At 42.7% G+C, this 20000-nt stretch overlaps 1 protein-coding gene across 1 annotated transcript in view; it reads right to left on the reverse strand.

Annotated features, from left to right (window-relative positions):
• LOC122258539 (transmembrane channel-like protein 7) overlaps positions 1-20000 on the reverse strand; it is a 35700-nt gene that overhangs the window by 14047 nt on the left and 1653 nt on the right. The window contains exons 2-3 of the mRNA XM_086532187.1: positions 18416-18648; positions 1-80 (exon numbers count right to left, since the gene is read on the reverse strand). The exon at positions 1-80 is cut by the window's left edge and continues 52 nt beyond it. Coding sequence (XP_086388313.1) covers positions 1-80; positions 18416-18648 — 313 coding nt within the window. The remainder of the gene's footprint in view (positions 81-18415; positions 18649-20000) is intronic.

Genomic DNA, 20000 nt, shown 5'->3' on the forward strand with positions numbered 1-20000 from the left:
GAAGGTGAGATGCGTGAGTGGCGTGGTGGGTCTTCGGGGCTTCGGCTTTCTCGTGACGTTCGAGACGTGTGTTGGTTTTTGTTTTTTGTTTGTGGTGAGGGAAGGGGGGGGAGTGGTGGGGGGGAAAGTATCGTTATCATTTTTTTTTTTTTGTGTTGGTATGTGTTTTGTGTGTGTATTTTTGTATGTTGTGTGGTGTATGTAGTATGTGTATGTGTATGTGTTATGATATTATTGTATTTGTGTGTATGTGTGTAGGTGTGTATATATATATATATATGTGTATATATATGTGTGTATATATATATATATATATATATATATATATATATATATATATATATATATATATATATATGCATATATAAACAAATAAATAAATAAATATAAATAAATAAATGTGTACGTGTGTATGTGTGTGTACGTATGTACGTGTGCGCGCGTAAGTGTAATGAGTGAATACCTAACATGTCTACGCGATGACATGCTGTCTACTTACACGTGATGACAATTCCTTCGTCGTCACTGCTTTCATCATCAAGGACGTTTAAAGTCACGGTCTTGCCTGATTTTGTCGTCATTGGACTTCGATTTAATTCTTATCACTATGATAATCACTATTCTATTATAGTTGTTGCTTTGTGGATATTTTTCTTTCAGTGTCCGATTATTCACATTAATTATAAACCATCATTTAAAGCTCCTTCCCAAGTCAGTCATGTTCATTCCGCCTGACATTTTTCGAGCATAGAAAGCCGTTTTCGAGAATATATCCTCACTGTCACAGCGAAATGATGAGAAGGTAAATATAACAATGCATTCTAAATTAAGTTTGGAAATCAAGGATAAATCAACAATTAAATAAATGCGTGTACAAGATGTATACAAACATACATACACACACACACACACATACACATATAAATATATATATCATATCATTTAAAAAGAACTTCAACGTATTAAAAAGCCCATGTTTTCCTACATCTACCAGTTCCTGTAGAGGAGGCACCTGCATCACACACAGAAAGGTATCGCTGCGTCACTTCAGAGGGAGGGGGGGAGGCTGACTAAAAGATGGTAATGGACGTCTTTATAATTCTCTTTTACCACTTCGTACCTCTTTCGCTCTCTTCCTCCTCACCTTTCGCTCTCTCTCCCACTTCCTCCTCCCCTCTGTTCCTCTTTGCCTGCCTCCCTCCCTCCCTCCCTCTCTCCTCCTCCTCCTCCTCTCCTCTGTCACTCCCTTCCTTCCCCTCCCCTTTCCCTCCTTCCTCTTCCCCTCCCGTCCCTTTCTCCCCCTTTCCCCACTTCCTTCCTTCCCACCATCTAACCCCCCCCCCTAAATACCTCAACCCACAACGAAACAATATCAATAACCAAAACTAGTCCTTTGGTATCACATATATCATTTTTCATAACATGACTACGAGAAGAACCATAGAGTTTTCGTCTTTATATTATATACACATTTCTTTTTTTCATTTCTTATTTCTTAAATCGTTCATCACAACACCCAATTAACCATAAATGCCTTTTTACTTTTAGATTATATACAGGTTTTCTTTCTTTAAAATATAAAAAAATATATACAGAATTTATACATATATATGTAAGAAAAAACAACTATACACATACACAAAATACAGATTAAAAGAATCTATATCTCCAGATAATAAAATCTCTCTCCATACATAAAATCCCTCTCATATAAAATCTATCTTTAAAAAGATCTATACATATACAAAAGTATATAAATATACATAAAATGAGGAAAAAAAAAGAAAGAAAAATCGCACCAAGGTTAATCGCTCTCTCCGACGAAAGGAGATCCATCCACGGGGTCGGCGCCCCCACGAAAAGAAAAAACCCTTTTTTTCTTTTCTCTTTTTCTTTCTTTCACGAAAAGAAAAAGCTGTTACTTTCTTTTCGTTTTTTCTTTCTTTCACGAACATAAAAAGCTCTTGTGCTCGATATTATATTTTCTTTCTTTTCTTTCTTTCTTCCCCTTTCTTGCCTAAACACTGCGTACTTTAAAGAGTGGGAAGAGGAGGAGGGAGGGAGGGAGGGAGAGTATAGATAATTCCGGAGAAATGATAGTGATGTTTATAATGGAGGGAGGGAAAGGGTGAAGGCAGAAGGGAGGTAGGAGGGAGGATGTGGAGGGGAGGAGAAGGAAGGGAAAGGGGTAGGATGAAAGGAAAGGAGGGAGGAGGTGGAGGGGAGGAGAAGGAAGGGAATGGTGTAAGATGAAAGGAAAGGAGGGAGAAGGTGGAGGGAAGTGGAGGGAAGGGGAAGAAGAGGGAGAAGAGAGAAAGAGGAGTAGGAAATAGCAAACGAAAAGGAGGTGGAGGAGCAGAAAAACGCGGGCGAAAAGGAGGAGGAAGACGACAATAAGCCAAAAGAGGAGAATTGAGAGAGAAAAAAAGAACGAAATATTAAAAAAAAAGTGAGAGAAAGCGAAACACGAGACCGATCAATACCACGAGCATCGGATGCGATGATAAATAAGGAAATGCCCCCAAAGCGAGGAGGACACGAAATATTTGCGGGCCGCTCGCCTTTCTGGCCAGTCAAAGGAAGCAGTGTCTCTGAAGGCCAGGCTGAGGGAAGACTCCACAGCCCGCGGTACAGGCCATGTGTGTTTCTTCTCGTTCGCTCTCTCTCTCTCTCTCTCTCTCTCTCTCTCTCTCTCTCTCTCTCTCTCTCTCTCTCTCTCTCTCTCTCTCTCTCTCTCCCTCCCTCCCTCCCCTTTCTCTCTCTCTCTCGCTCTTTCCCTCCCCTTTCTCTCTCTCTCTCGCTCTCTCCCTCCCCTTTCTCTCTCTCTCTCTCGCTCTCTCCCTCCCTCCCCTATCTCTCTCTCTCTCTCTCTCCTTCTCTTTCTGTCTGTCTGTATGTATGTATGTCTGTCTCTCTCCTTCTCTCTCTCTCTCTCTCTTCCTCCCTCCCTCCCCCTCCCCCTCTCCTATCCTCTCCCTCTCTTTACCACCCCTACCACAGAAGCAATTGCAACAGGAAATGCAACAATATACCGATCACATCAACTTGTCCTTTAACCACCAGCCGCAGCAATCAGCAACCGGAAAAGCCGCACTCCCGTCATTATAGTCATGATTTTCTCACCGCGCACACTTCAACCAACTCGTATATGATCAACAACCATGGAGTTACTATTCAACTTGCACGCTCAAGATAATCCGATGTTGCGATGTTTATAATCATTTGGGTCAGTTTTGCCGAGACTGGTAGTTAGGGATTAAGGCAACCTTATTACAGCTATCTTGTAAATTAAAATGAACTCATGTTTTCTCGTTTCTCTTTATCTCTCTTTCTTTCTTTCGCTCTCTCTCTCTCTCTCTCTCTCTCTCTCTCTCTCTCTCTCTCTCTCTCTCTCTCTCTCTCTCTCTCTTTGTGTATGTGTGTGTGTGTGTGTGTGTGTGTGTGTGTGTGTGTGTGTGTGTGTGTGCGTGTGCATGTACGTGCGCGTGCGCCCGTGTGCTTGTCATCTACATCTAAGTGCGTGGGCGTGCTTCCTCACGCTCCGTAACTGCGGCCGGAGGCAAGGTTGCGTCGAGTTCCTGGAATCGGAGAACTTGACACCGCGAGGACCTTGGCCGGGCTCTGCTGTCTGGGAAACTCACTCACCCTCGCTTGCACGCATCAGTAAACATGTGCTTAAACAAACACACAGACGCATATAAACACAGGCACACATATACAAACGCAAAACACACAAACAAACACACACACACACACACACACACACACACACACACACACACACACACATATATATATATATATATATATATATATATATATATATATATATATATATATATATTACACATACATACACACAAACCGCAAGTTGACCTTGTGCATATAAACACACGCTTATATACAGAGGTTGACCTTGTGCATAAACCTCGCAAAATTGTTTAAAAAACGAACGCAGAAAAAGAGAACTAAGAAATATATATTATATATTATATAATATATATATATATATACATTATATATAATATATATACATATATAATATATATATATATATATATATATATATATATATATATATATATATATATACATACTTGACATATACATACTATATATATATATACTGATACTTGACGGGGAAGATTCTGCGGTTCCGACCGTGTGTGTGCCACTCTCACTCATCTTGTTGTCACAAGGTGACAAGGAAAACACACACACACACACACACACACACACACACACACACACACACACACACACCACACATATACATACGTAGGCACGAGAACAAACACGCGTATACACACAAAACACACAAATTTACAATAAATATAAATGTATATCCAAAAACTCACGCACATGAACATGCGCGCGCACATATATTTACAGGATAAAGCTATAAAAACTCACACATACATGTGTATACATACACACACGTATTTACAAGATGAAATATACATACGAACGCAAGTACGCGTACATAAGCAAAACCGCACGAAGGTGCACTCACACACACACTAAAACGCACGCACGCGTATGTACACACAAATTACACATACATAAAATTTACAATAGAAACACACACACACACAAATATAATATATTTTTATATATATATATATATATATATTATATATATTATATATTATAATATAATAATATATATATTATAGATATATATATATATATATATATATAACTTCGCTCTATCATAATGATTTTTAAGAAAAAAAATCAAGATCATCAGGGCATGGAACAGAGGAAAATCAAAAAAAGATCGACTAGGGGAATTCTTCCAGACTGAGTATGCATTCACGCCGGATGTCTCTGTTTGCCCAATCGGCATGCATGTGCAACCCAGAGAAACGCCAACAAAACAGGGTACTTCAGTGTCTTCATCAGAATCATTTACCTTCACTACAGTTCTAAAGCATTGTGTGTGTGTGTGAGAGAGAGAGAGAGAGAGAGAGAGAGAGAGAGAGAGAGAGAGAGAGAGAGAGAGAGAGAGAGAGAGAGAGAGAGAGAGAGAGAGAGAGAGAGAGAGGGGGGTGGGGGAGGGAAAGAGGGCGAGTCACATACAGACAAACAAAAAGAGAAAAAGAGAACAAATGAGAGAAAGAGGGACTGTTATGCAGCATCGCATGGACTAACTAACGCCTCCCAAATCAGAACCTGTTTTAAAGGCAAAAGAAAATCACTTCATTTGTCCTTTTTTTTTTTTTTACAGAGGTCTTGTTCGTCACAACACGGGAGGTCGTGGAACGCACCGCACTCAACCATACACTCGGACACGCACACACAAACACCCTTCCCTTACCGCGTCCTTCTAAATCGAGCAGAGGTTCTCACACTGGCAAAGGGGGTGGGAGTGCTCGGGTTTGAGAGGGAGGAAAAGTTTGAAGTGTAGAAGGAGCGGAAGAGTGGGAGAAAAGGAATATATCAATACCCATACACACACTCACACTCGTATACACACACACACACACACACACACTAACGCACACACACAGTGGAAGGTAGGGAGAGAAAGATAATGAGAAAGAGAGAGCAGAGGCTGTTGTGGGAGTGAAAAAGAGAATGATTCCCCAACCTCGTGCAAAATTCAAAACCGCAATTGGGGTAGCCGGTGCATTATCTTTATTGCTGCTGTTACGTTGCAACCGCGAGTCTCTCCCTGAAGTAATCGAGGTCACATCATGCATTACGATTCTTTACGCGCGTCCCTAAAGCTCACAGAGATTTACTTCTACGTGCGAAGTGCATGACGTTCCCAGACACAGCTGCACACACTCACACACACACAGATGTCTTTAGCCTATTCCATGCGTTAATTGCACGAGATTCACTCACTCTCACTCTCACGTTTCTCTCTCTCTCTCTCTCTCTCTCTCTCTCTCTCTCTCTCTCTCTCTCCTTCCCTCCCCCCCCCGCTCGGAAGGGTAGATGAAGAATGAGCTGTAGAAAGGCATTACCGAAACGACAAATTCTTCTACCTAACGACGAGGGGGGATGCTCATTGCTCACCCTACGCCGGACCCGAAGGAATCGCGGACGTGGCTTCGCCGCAGAAAGGGATGGACCTCATCGAATTACCCGCAAGATCAATCCTGTGACATTTATGATGTGCGTTTCCGGCACCGATTCCCCGGTCTGCAAAGCTCACGTCAACCAGATGAAAGCTCATTACCCTCCTAGTGAGCTTGAGTTTAGTGATCGCCCGCTGACAATTCTGGCGATGCATCTGCCATCACCTATTAGATGCCGGTCCTTCCCCACGAACAGAAGCAGAGTTTTGGGACGAAGACACTGCTATGAGCATAAGGTGTTGGAAACTATCAGCTGTCGAGTTCCTGAGGGGAGCGTATTTCGGCGATGGCTCCAGCAGGGGGGGGTTAGTTTCGGAGTTGATGCTTGGGGAGTTGTCCCTTCTGACTTGTAGGAATCGTGTTTCTAGTTTTCCATTGCTTATGGTTCCCTCAATTAAGTGAACTTTCATTTTACGGGTGTTGTATTCCCCTGATTCATATTACTTGTGCTTTATATGTCTTGAAATATTATGTTCTTTGTTAGTATCTCATTTCATCTTACGTTCTGATTTTCCAATTATCTTTTGTAAAACTTTTCCTCCAAAGTTATTATAAGTTTTTATAATATAAATCTGGTGATCCTTCGACAACTCAAAACTTTTCTGATCTATGGCAGGTATCCATTCAGTGACTGATCCAGCCGAGCTCTTTCCCACAGGTCCAGCTGGGTGATCGAACTTGTGGCTACTCGATGACATCCGCGAGGCGAGCTGACCTTCCGCTGTACCTCAAAGCCCAGAACTGATAGACATTTGTAGTGACGTCCTACAAGTGTGCGACATCTCGACCTCGGCCCAGGTCACACCCCTTCTCTCCAATCTGCCCTTCGCGGAGCAGGCCTAGTGACCTCACAGCAGGATTATCGGCTTTACGCCACGCTGAGGTAGGGCTGGGCGAAGTCTTAATTCCTCGCACGTTTTCACTGTTTTTTCCATCAACACATCCACTTGAATCACTGCCCTAGTCGTGCTGTTTCTTACTTTCACCAAATTAAGCCCACACAGCTGACCACTAGTTTACCTGCTCTATCCTGTTATTTGCTAGGTGCTCTGGACATCCCCAGCTGATTAACACATTGCAATATATATATATATATATATATATATATATATATATATATATATATATATATATGTGTGTGTGTGTGTGTGTGTGTGTGTTTGAGAGAGAGAGAGAGAGAGAGAGAGAGAGAGAGAGAGAGAGAGAGAGAGAAAGAGAGAGAGAGAGAGCACACGCCAAAGGAGACGGCAGCCAAGGGGCGCGACAAGTGGCTCCAGAAGGGTGGAGTGCCGCCGGTTCAACACGAATGAAAATGCCACATTAAAGGACCACCATCGAGACACTACCTCCGGTTCTGCAGCAATTCCCTTGAGATCGCTTCTCTCTCCCTCTGTCTGTCTCTCTTACTGTCTCTGTCTCTCTCTCTCTCCCTTTGTCTGTCTGTCTCCCTCCGTCTATGTTACTGTACATCTGTCTGTCTGTCTCTCTTTGTCTCTGTATCTATCTGTCTGTCTGTCTCTCTTTGTCTCTGTATCTATCTCCGTTTGTCTGTTTTAGATATACACAAACGAGTACGCACGCACACGCACGCGCACGCACACACACAGGTAGGTATATAAATAGATAGACAGACAAATAGATCAACAAATATACATACATACATAATACACAAAAACACGTACTCGCATTACATATGTAACTAAATATGCAGGCATGCCCCTGTGTGTATATGTGTGCGTGCGCGTCTGTGTGTTTGTTTGTTTGTTTGTGTGAGTGAGTGTGAGTGTGAGTGTGAGTGTGAGTGTGTGTGTGTGTGTGTGTGTGTGTGTGTGTGTGTAATGACCACAATTTCAGGAAACAATTAAACCGTGTCTCCATTACGCACCATTTGGGACAGGGTCGGGCTGGAAAAGCACGAAAAATATCAAGGCTAAACCTATATATGAATTGTATATGTATGCATGTGTATAAATATGTATGTGTATATTCATAAATATAAATATAAATATAAATATAAATATATATACATATACATACATTTATATATATATATATGTAAATATATATATATGTATATATATATATATATATATATATATATATATATATATATATATATATGTGTGTGTGTGTGTGTGTTAAATTAAATATAAATAAATATACAAATATATACATACATACATACATATATATATATACATAAATATATATATATATACATATATATATATATATATATATATATATATATATATATACATATATATATATCGTCATCAAACACGCCCAGCCAAAATTCGGCGTGTCGCTCGAGACGCGTGACAACAACACCACAACTCGTTAATATCCTCAGCACAACATGGACGTCACACAATCCATCCTAGCCTAAACGCCGAAGAATTCACCGAGAAAAGGAAGGGCGAGGAAATGCCTCAACCGGAAACACGCTCCGGCGCATTTTATAAGAGTAACGGCATTCGGGGGGATGGGGGGGGGGTAACAACATCACACGGCGTTATAAAACACTGAACAGTTAGAGACAGCATAGAGCACGTGGGTCGAGAACCCAGAGACGAGGTTGTTGCTCGTAACAAAAACCAAATGTATTCCTCTCTCTCTCTCTCTCTCTCTCTCTCTCTCTCTCTCTCTCTCTCTCTCTCTCTCTCTCTCTCTCCGTCTCCTTCCCCCCCTCTCCCTCCCCCTCCCTCTCCCTCCCCCCTCTCTCTCTCCCTCCCCCTCTTTCTCTTTCTCTCTCTCCCTCACTTTCTTTTCTCTCCCTTTCTTCCTCTCCTACCCCCTCTCGTATTTCTAAAATCCCACGCATTTAAATAAGAAAGAAAGAAAGAGAAAAGCAGCCAACCTAATCTCGCATTCCTGTTGTTTACAAATAAGTCCACCGGATGGAACCCCGGCGCGCCCGTGCGATAGGCTGTACACAATACCTGAAGAGGATAGACAGATCGTAGATTGGATAAAGAACACGAAGAAATAGTGGCCTTGTTGAGGTATAACACCTTTGCACTTTACCATCTGCCTGTACGAAAGTCCTCCACAAAGATTCCTATTCTCCTCTCCTGGCACGTGGTCAGCCATCTTTAATTCCGAGAAAACGTTTGATTCGTTTGTCAAATCAAAAGTCTACATGTCTTTTTCTCTCTCTCTCTCTTTTTTATAAGCGTGAGTGTCTGTTCAATTGTCAGCTTTCATTGCGATATCTGAAGGGATCGACTGTGCAATGTGCAATGTTCCGAGTTCGGTTGTGATTATGAAACTGCTTGTTTGTAAAGGATTTTGCGGTCAGATTTATCCGACAGGCTCTTGATAGAAGTAGGTTAATAACGAACCCAAGATGTATAATCTTTCCTTTGTCTAGCGTTGATACAAGTGCGTTTTGTCTTGCAAATTATGTAAAAAAAAAAAAAAAAAAAAAAAAAGATGTACAAGATCCTCTCCTTTGCAACTACCCCCCCTCCGCCCCCCCCCCAAAAAAAAAAAATACAGCAGCTGTTCTCGTCCCTCCTAAATCGCAGACCGAAAAAAAATAAATACCTAAAAATGTTCTGTGAATTAATGAGGTCAGATAATGAAGCATTTAGACAGAGAATCATTCATAGGCAACCAGTTCTCAACAAACAAAATGCCTAAGCCATGCCCCCCCCCCAACACTGAGTACACAGAGAGGATGTTAAGCATTTGATATGGACTCTTTTCTTCGAATAAAACGCCAAACAGTCTCCGTTCTGGGTACGTATTTCCGAGATAATCACACAGGCTAAGACCTCCTTTGTATCCCTATATTCACTATCTACTCATCTATGTATATATCTATGTATGTATCTCTAAATATAGCTACCTACAGACACACACACACAGACACAGACAGACAGACAGACATACACACACACATACATACACACAATGTATATTCTATATATAATTAAACAAGTAAAATTTGCATCTTTGTATTTCTCTATTCGAACACAAACTTTGCAATTCTAGCAAATGGTAACTCGAGTCGAAATACAATGAAAAGAATGTTACATTGTTTATGTTTATTTTCATTTCGTCGTACGGCTGTGAAACATTAACTGTAATATCATCATTAATATTATCATTATTAGCATCTTTATAATAATCATTATCAGCAAAAATAAATATAATCGTTATTGTCATAACTATCACCATCGTCATCATCATTAGTACTGTTATCAAATCTTTATAGAATTATTCGAAGCGATAGATTTATGGTTCGTAAGGAGAATCCTTACGGAATCAGAAGGAGTCTAACGAAGGGCAGGAGGAATCAGAGAACGGGTAACCACTCTTCGATAAATAAAGAAAGGCAAGATTAGAAGGTGGAGGAAGGAGGGAGGGGGGAAGAGGTGAGAAACAGAAGATGAGGGCGACCAACTTAAGTAACGTTTATGAGCAGACAGCTGAATGTCAGAGCAATTGATGATGTACACACGTGGCAAGAAACAGAGTGCTATGGAGATTCACGCTTGTCGATTCAGGCATAAACAGACAAAGAGACACAGACTTAAATTGAGATTTACTCGTTAAACACATCTAGAAAGTCGAGTGTTTTGCTTTCATTCAAACAAAACACAACACAAGCAAGACCCATGCAAAACTCGACAACTTGGCTCACAGTTCTGCTTTAACGATGTCAAAAGCATTGACTGCAGAAACCTTTACTGCTCTTAAACCTCTCTACTCAAATGGGGTGACTTTCTTCTGGCGCGGGGGGGGGGGGGGGGGGCCACTCTGCTCCACCCCCGAAAAAAAGTCTAACAACTTATTCAAATATAACTACCCGTAAATCCAGAATTCGTGTTAGGAAACATCAATCCTTGACGTAAATACGGGAATCAGTAAAAGAAACGAAACGAAAATAAAAGAAAAGAAAAATCAAAGATGAAACAAAAAATCGTACGATCTCTGTGGGAGTGACACTCACCTGGTCTCTCTATACTCTCTAGAAAGCCCTACTTTCAGAAACAAGTTTTAAAATTCACTTCTACACCTTGACGCGCGACTCTGCTTTACCCCCACCCTTACCTACGAAAGGGGACAAATACACACACGGGTGGAGATGAACAGAAAGTGTATGAATGAAAAAATTTAAAAACATCACATGTAATTGTGGTGGAGCCATAACATACCTACGAAAGGGACAAATCACACCTCTTTTTTTGAACATTGTGCTATGAATGAAAAATTAAAACATAGCTTTACATTAATCTTGGTCAAATACACATCTTTTGGATGTTAATGCATTTTCATTCTTTTTTTTAAATTGTGCTTTCTTATTCATAGCTTTTTTCTTCTTCGTCAAATACATCTCTTCCTTTTGGATGTTATGCCTTTTCATTCAAAATTTTCTACATTAAAAACACGTCAAATCCACCTCGATTTTTTAAGAAAATATCTATTCTCCTTTATAGTTGTTTTTTCGAGCAATGCCTTCTCTTTTCGAGAGAGCTCGGCCTGCGAACTGACGTACAAGACTAGTGAGGAGCGTTCAGAGACCCCGCATCCAGTATATCTATCTGCTCGTCAAACTTACTCAACTGTGCCGGAGGTTCTGTGAACAAACAATTGCAAAGTGAAACCGCGAGCAAATTTGCAACCTCAGTTTAAAAGTGAATGAAAGCACATTCACACAGATATAAAGGCTCGCAAGGCAGCCAAGCCACAAACGCATCCGCAAGCATAATGGAGATGTAGAAATTGTAAAAGACAACCATGGACGTGCGTGCGTCACAGACACACACACACACAGACACAGACAGACAGACAAACAGACAAACAGACAGACAAACACACACACAAAGGGAGTACTGTATTTCATGACGCTGCCAGAATCCTTGCGAAACACAACCGGAACACAACCCTTTCTTTCATGAATAACAAGAACAAAAACACAGCTGAGGACGATGCCTGCTTCTTGTGGGTGTGCATAGCTGTGCGTGCGCGCCAGACGAGCTTTTTGATTGTAAATGCTCGTGTCTGTCTGCCTCTTTGCGTGTATATGTATATATATGTATATATATATATATATATATATATATATATATATATATATATATATATATTCATATTTATTTGCATATCTTAAGTATGTAATGTACATATATTTTTTCATAAATATACATGTATGTGTGTGTGTGTGTGTGTGTGTGTGTGTGTGTGTGTGTGTGTGTGTGTGTGTGTGTGTGTGTGTGTGTGTGTGTGTGTGTGTGTGTGTGTATGTGTGTAAGCTAACATACAAACCCAGCCTCCCCCCCCTTTCTTTCTCTCTCTCACATCCTCCTTTCCCCTGCCCTCCCCCTACCCCACCGCCCTCCCCACACACCCACCCACCCACCCAAAGCCAGCATCACGAGTCGCATCACAAACAAGGAATCTAATTATGTCTGTACTGAGGTGTGTGCGCAGGGCATCTGCACCGGGTATCGAGCAACACACAACATGAGGATACGGAAGGAGGGAGGGAGGGGCGAAAGGAGGGGGGGAGGGAAGGGAGGGAGGGACGAAGGGGGAAGGGAGGGCAGGACGAAAGTGGGATGGGAGGGAGGAATGGAGGGAGAGAGGGATAGAAAAGAGGAAGGGGGAAGGAAGAATGGATGATGGAAGAAAGGTAGAGGGAGAGGGAGAGGGAGAAGGAGAGGGAGATGGTGAGATGGGGAGAGTTTAACAGGTCCGAGTTGGACTGTGGAAACGTGGCTCAGAAACAGCTTTCCTGGTTTATTGCTAAGCTTGCACAGTAGGACGTTGGAGTGAGGGCTGCTCCTCCGAGGAAGAGCGAGGTGTTGCTCCTCTGCTCCCCGAAAGGAGACTCTCTACCACAATGTGTGATTTGTCTCAGGATATATGTGAATTACGTGTTTTATTGTGACATGTGACATTTGAAATGTGATGAGGAAAGTGTTGCATCAATACATAGCTCTTGCAAAGTGAAAGACAAAACAGCAGTGGTATGCTTGGCGTGACAATAAGAGAGGGGTAGACAGATAGGTGAAGCAACGAGCGTACGTGTATGTATGTATATATAGTTTATGTGGTAGAATATAACAACCAAAATGACATGAAAGATACAAATTACATTGACGTGCATTATATAGAATACGAAAGCAAAGGAATACATGTGCAAGTAATATTCGATGGACAGAAAAAAATTACTGCAGACATAATGTATATAAATGTTTATTTCACGGTTACAGAGAGAAAGATGGGAGAGGGAAAGGGAGAGGAGGGAGAGAGGGGGGAGAGAGGAGGCGGAGGGAGGAGAGGAGAGGGAGGAGGAGGGAGGGGAGAGGGGGAGAGAGAGAGAGATTGATTTTGATTTTGATATGTTTATTCATACTATATGAGAGAGAGAGACGGAGAGAGAGAGGGAGAGGAGAGAAAGGGGAGGAGGAGAGAGAGAGAGGAGGGAGAGAGGAGAGAGAGGGGGGGGGGGAGGGAGAGGGGGGAGAGAGAGAGAGAGAGACAGCAGCAGCACACAACATGAGGGGGGGGGGGGGGGGAGGGAGGGAGAGGGAGAGGGAGAGGGAGAGAGGGGGGGGGGGGAAGAGAGGAGAGGGAGAGAGAGAGAGAGAGAGAGAGAGAGAGAGAGAGAGAGAGAGAGAGAGAGAGAGAGAGAGAGAGAGAGAGAGCGCAACACACAAAATGAGGGTTGGGGGAAGGATGAGAGGGAGAGAGGGGAGGAAGGGAGGGAAGGAGGGAGACAAAGACAAAGAAAGAAAGAAACACAAATAGATAACGAGAAAGTCATATTCTTGTACTTAGTAACTACACAAGCCAAGTCGCCTCTAGCAACAAAGCTCGCCATTATGCAACGTAAACGCAAGACAAAGAACAAAACAAACCATATCTCACGACGGGAAATTACGCAATATCGTACACTCCGAAGCTACAGACTTCTCGACATGAGGCGAGGCACTGCATCATTACAACAACAACAACCATAATGACGATGATGATAATATCAGTAATAAATCATCATAGGAGTAATAACTATAGTAGTAATAGTAACAAATGATGATGATAAAGTAATAATATTTTTTTTGCAGCGCGACGTAAACGCGACCGTAGATGCAGAGACGAAGCGACAATGCCGGCTTTCAGAAGGGGTTCTTTCGTGCGAACATACCTTAGTGCTGCTACGTGCACACACGCGTGTATGCTTCTGGTTTTACATGTACGTACATTATGTGCTTCTACGTACATACAGACACGTATATGCTTCTACTTTTACACACACGCATACACACACGCGCTCGCACACACACACACACACACACATAAACACTCTCTCTCTTTGTCTGTCTGTCTGTCTGTCTCTCTCTTTGTCTGTCTGTCTGTCTGTCTCTCTCACTCTCTCTCTCTCTCTCTCTCTCTCTCTCTCTCTCTCTCTCTCTCTCTCTCTCTCTCTCTCTCTCTCTCTCTCTCTCTCTCTCTCTCTCTCTCTCTCTCTCTCTGACGTACAAGTCGCACACATACATCCAGCAAAACCCGCCTTAGATAAGATCCCTTTGTAGTCTTCAATTCTCCTGGACATTTGATCCACCCACCGTCTTCTTATCTCACCCCCCCCCCCGCCCCCGCCTTCCATCCTATTCCATAACACACACACAGACACTCTTTGTGCTTATCCACTCGTTTATCCTTATCCACTTTATCTAGCCTACCCTCTTATCCATGCTTTGGTTTTCTCTTCTACTTGAGAGGTTGAGTAGGAGGAGGAAAAGGTGGTGGAGGAGGTGGAGGAAGGTGAGGAGGAGGAAGAGAAGGAAGAGGTGGTGGATGAGGAAGGGGAGGAGGAAGATGAGGAGGAAGAGTGGTGGATGAGGAAGGGGAGGAGGAAGAGGTGGAGGAGCAGGTGGAGGAAGGTGAGGAGGAGGATGAGAAGGAAGAGGTGGTGGATGAGGAAGGGGAGGAGGAAGAGGTGGATGAGGAGGTGGAGGAAGGTGAGGAGGAGGATGAGAAGGAAGAGGTGGTGGATGAGGAAGGGGAGGAGGAAGAGGTTGATGAGAAGAGGTGGAGGTAGAGGTTGAGGAGGATGAGGAGGAGGAAGATGAGAAGGAAGAAGAGATGGAGAAAGGGGAGAAGGAAGGTGAGATGGAAGCGGAGCAGAAGGATGAGGAGGAGGATGGGGAGGGGGAGGAGGGATAATGGTAGAAAGGGAAAGGGGAGGGAGAGGGAAGGAGGGTATATATGTAACTAGATAAAAAACAAACAAGCAAACAAACACAATGCATATGTGTACGCGCGCACACAAGTAGAGAGAGAGAGAGAGAGAGAGAGAGAGAGAGAGAGAGAGAAAGAACACCAGCGGAGGAACTCCCTCTCAGCACCGACCGAGCAATAAAACAAATAACGTTATTCATTTCCACTGTGACCTTGTCTTGATTACGGCAGAAACCCGGAGGTTCGGCCAGCACCCTCTCGCTGCCTGTCACAACTGGCCCATTACCTCATTAGTATATATGGCACGAATCCCATCCATCGTCTATGCTGTTCCACGAATAAGACGACACACACACACACACACACACACACACACACACACACACACACACACACACACCCTAATCTTCCCTCCTGCACCATCTTCTTTCCTCACGAGCCTTCGCGACGTGGCACTAACCCCTCGGTACCCAACTTGGCACTCGGCACACTGCCCCACGTAAGCACCGCGCACTCCCTCACTCTACTAGAGGTCCTTGGTGACTAACCTCGAGACTCGGACGGGGAACACCAACCACAGTAGAGGAACAGAGCCCAACCGACGCCGCCATGTGAAAAACGGCCCAGCGGTGCCCTGCGATACGTGCGAAAACTGCAAAATGCCCTGATGCCGAGTCGGGGCACGTGGACGCCGGCCCAAGGGATTATGAGCCCTCTCTGACCACGGCACAAGGTCTAATTTCGGGCCGCGAGGGGTTATTATCAGTATGCATACGAGACCCAAAGGCGGCGCCCCTCCCGCACACTTGTACAAAAAACAACACTTGCCGAGATATTAGCAGCTATGTTAATCGCATCACTGAACGAGTACACATTTAAAATGCTTAAAAAAAACACACACAAACAAACAAAACACACGATCCCTTTCCAATAACCCCCCAAACGCATTCCCCGTCACGTTTTCAGTCGCCCTCGTCCCCGACCTCGTCCTCGTCCTCGTCCTCGTCCTCGATCTCGTCCTCAATGCCACCTGATCTCCATTTCACTAAGGACAGAGATTAAAGGCCGTCTATGGACCGATGACTAAGCTCTTAGCACTCAGAAGATCCAGCAGTTACTAGTTACAAAGGTGACCTCCAGAAATAGACTGGTGTTACGACGTCATACGAGCTGCATCGTCACGTCCCGCACGTCATGTTATGCCACATTACGTCACGTATTTCCAAAAAGGAAAAAAAAAACACAGCTAAAAAAAGAGAAGAAGATGAAGACGGAGAAAAACTTCTGCGCGTATCCTTTGCACTGTCACAAATATGGCAGAAACAGGTGATAAAAGTGTACAAGTGTTCGCTTCTCGTTAAAAGCACTGTCGGCCACTTGAGAGTAAATGAGCATAAAAGCAAATGATAATCATGACGATATCAGGTAATAACAATATGATAACAACGGTAACACCTTCATTGCAGTAGTAAATATGTGTAACTATTCTTTAAATACAGAAACATACCTTACAAGAGGCATTATTAACAACAACATCAACATCAACAACAACTTACCATGAATGTCAACGATGATCTGCACTCAAACGCCATAGATAAAACATAAATAAATAAACAAATAAAAATAATCAAACGCCGTATTTGGCGATTAAATACCGGAAACCATGACTTTTAAAACTCCCGCCCCGTACTTTTCTCCACGCATGCGCACTCGAGTCGAAATCATGCACACGACATCTTTCGTTCTCCCTTACGATGCCATTTCCCAGCCCCCCCAACTCCCCCCCTCACCTCCTTGTCGCTTCTAGTGTAGTTCTTGAAATGCATATTTTTTCATGATGTCGCACGAAAAAACACGTAATTTTAATGAATCATGTCGGATAAAACGTCAATTAATGCAGAACTGAAACACGACTATGTCAAACAAAACACCAAACAGATAAAAAACACACAAAAAAACAAAGCTTCAGGCATTACAAAGTTTAAATACTAATTACAACGTTTTGACAATACATTAAACGACATTTTAACAACAACAAAACAAACGCCTCCATTTCAAACAAAACTAACAAAACAAAACAAAGTTGTTCTCCCAAAACAAGAATGTAACGCCAAATTTGGGAACACTTTCCAATGGGTTCCAATAGGCCTAATAAGAAAAAAAATAGTAATTTCGCTACGTAACTTGTGGTTTAAAAAGAGTAACAGAAGGATTGCCGATGGTGTATAAAAACACAAATCTGAGGCATCACCACCACCACGTAAATAGATCGTATCTTCAGTGAAGTCTAAATACTTTCTAGTGTTCAGAATCTGCAGTTTCGGTCCATAATGGTGCTCAAATTGTAGTTTCCTGCAACTATTTTATTGCCATCACTGACGTTAAAGTAATTCAAGACGACTTAAAAAAAAGCCAAGGTCAGGGTATCGTTATATGGCTGGCAATTAAGAAGAAAAAAAATCGGACCATTCCTGTTCTTGTACTTCTTCCCCATTAAGAGTGAAAATGACTTCGATGAATTCAAAATACTTCCCATTTTTTCTAAAAATGGCGCGAATTCAAACAAAGATCCCAAAAGATCGAACGTGAAAAATAAACGACGAAAATTACCAAACGGTAAACCCAAAATTTCGCTCAAGAATTTTCAAGAACACTCAACCGTCTGACCTCTAGCAAAGAGATAAAAGGAAAAGAGGTTTAGAAAGAATAGAAAGAATGAAAATAAATAAAGGCAAAGATCTAAGATGAAGAGTATTTATCTGTTGAGTGATTTGAAATCCAAGGTCGACGCAGAGAGGGAAGGACATGTCGGAAACGTAGGTAATTAAACGTGGGAGCTGCTTCGGGAACGAGGTATGGAGTAAATAGAAAAAGGTAAAAAACGGAAAAAAAGGTTTTTAAAATATACCAACTAAATAAGAAATGTTAATAGCCCAGCAGAATGTTACCAGACCGCAAATAACAAACAATAAAATAAATAAATTAATCAAAAAGTTCCCCAAGCGAAAAAAAAAGTTTCGAATAAGAAACATAATCAAGAAATTAAAGTTACTCCAAACTGGAAAAAAATTCGTTTCAACTAAAAATACCAAAAGAAAAAAAAAATCCCCGAACTCGGTAGGCCTACTCACCATTATATCTCTTGGAGGGCAGGAGCGTGGTGATCCTCGTGTCGTAGATGTTGTCGACGGAGGTCGGGTACGCCTCGCGGTAGAACTCGACCCCCGCGTCCTCCCAGCCTCCGCGCTTGGTCGCCTTCTGGCTCCTCCCGCCGGAGCCACGGCCGCCGGAGCCACGTCCCCCCGAGCCACTCATGGCTGCTGAGGAGCGGCATCCCGAGTTCCGGTCTCCTGACATCTCCTCCCTTGGGTGGAAGACACGGAGAGTCCTGTTAGCTACGTGGCTTCCTACGGACGTCGGACGTCCTCGGAGAGAGGGGGGACTTGTTCAGTTCAGGGGGACGGGGAATGAGACTGATTTGGATAAGAGTTAGAAGGCAGAGGAGCCCGATTAAGACACAGAATTAAAAAAGGCAAAGGAGACTGATTAATTAAGGCTTGGCGTACTGGCACACTTGTGAGACTAGAGACACTGGAGGAACAATGAAATGGCACTCATACGCCTAAACAATGACACCCAAAAACAAAAAACTCTTAGGCGGCAAGGAAAGTAAACTCCAAGAGAAAGCAGATTTCGTAGATTTAAAAAGAAGGGAAGAATCGACAGAAAGAAAAAAATATATATAAGCCGAAAGATGAAAGATAAATAGAGAAATGAGTTCCCAAGAAAGCTTAGAAGGCACATGGCATTTTTTTTTTTTTGGAGGGAGTATATTTATAATTACCAGTAAAGATAAACAAAACTCTAGGGGTGGAAAAAAAAAGCATGCCCGTCATTCCAGGATTCGTCGTAGCCATGCTGATGGCGTTCCAAATCAGCTTTCTATTATCATCATTTCCTGATATTTTTTTTTTCATTTATATGTGTATTTTTTATCATTATTATTATTATTTTTTTACATGTACTGCTTTTCCAGATCCAGCACTCCAGTACATCACAAAAAAGGTAAGCTTTCCGCCGGAGGGTCAATGAATGCAATACACTGGTTGGCTAAATGGGGGTCAGGTCAATGCAAATTTATAGCGGCAGTATCGGCACAGACTTCGGAGGTCCATCCGATGTTTCCCAGTCCTAAGGTACTACAAGGTAGGGTAGGACACGGGTATGGATAAAAATGGGTAGGGTAGAATATGAAAGGATGGGATGGGATGGGATGGGATGGGATGGGAGGAAAGGAGAGAGAGAGGGACAGAGAGGAGAGAAGAGAGGAAAGGAGAGGGAAGAGGAAAGGAAAGGTGACGAGGGGAGAGAAATGGGTAGGGTAGAATATGAAAGGATGGGATAGGATGGGATGGGATGGGAGGAAAGGAGAGGAGAGGGGAGAGGAGAGGAGAGGGGAGGAGAGGAGAGGAAAAGAGAGGGGAGAGGAAAGGAAAGGAAATGAAAAAGGTAAGAAGAAAAGAGAGAAGAGAGGACAGGAAAGGAGAGGAGAGTAGGAGATAATAGAAGGGAAAAAGAGAGAAGAGAAGAGAAGAGAAGAGAGGAGAGAGTAGAGGAAAAGAAAAAAAGAAGAGAAGACAAGAGAGGGGAAAGGAAAGGTTGTTTTGGTTCGTTCGTTGGGAGGTTAAAGACTGGGTAACATAGGTATGCACCCCA

The sequence above is a fragment of the Penaeus japonicus genome, unplaced genomic scaffold, assembly GCF_977035675.1.
Source record: "Penaeus japonicus unplaced genomic scaffold, GWHDUDI00000001_assembly GWHDUDI00000037, whole genome shotgun sequence".
NCBI lineage: Eukaryota > Metazoa > Arthropoda > Malacostraca > Decapoda > Penaeidae > Penaeus > Penaeus japonicus.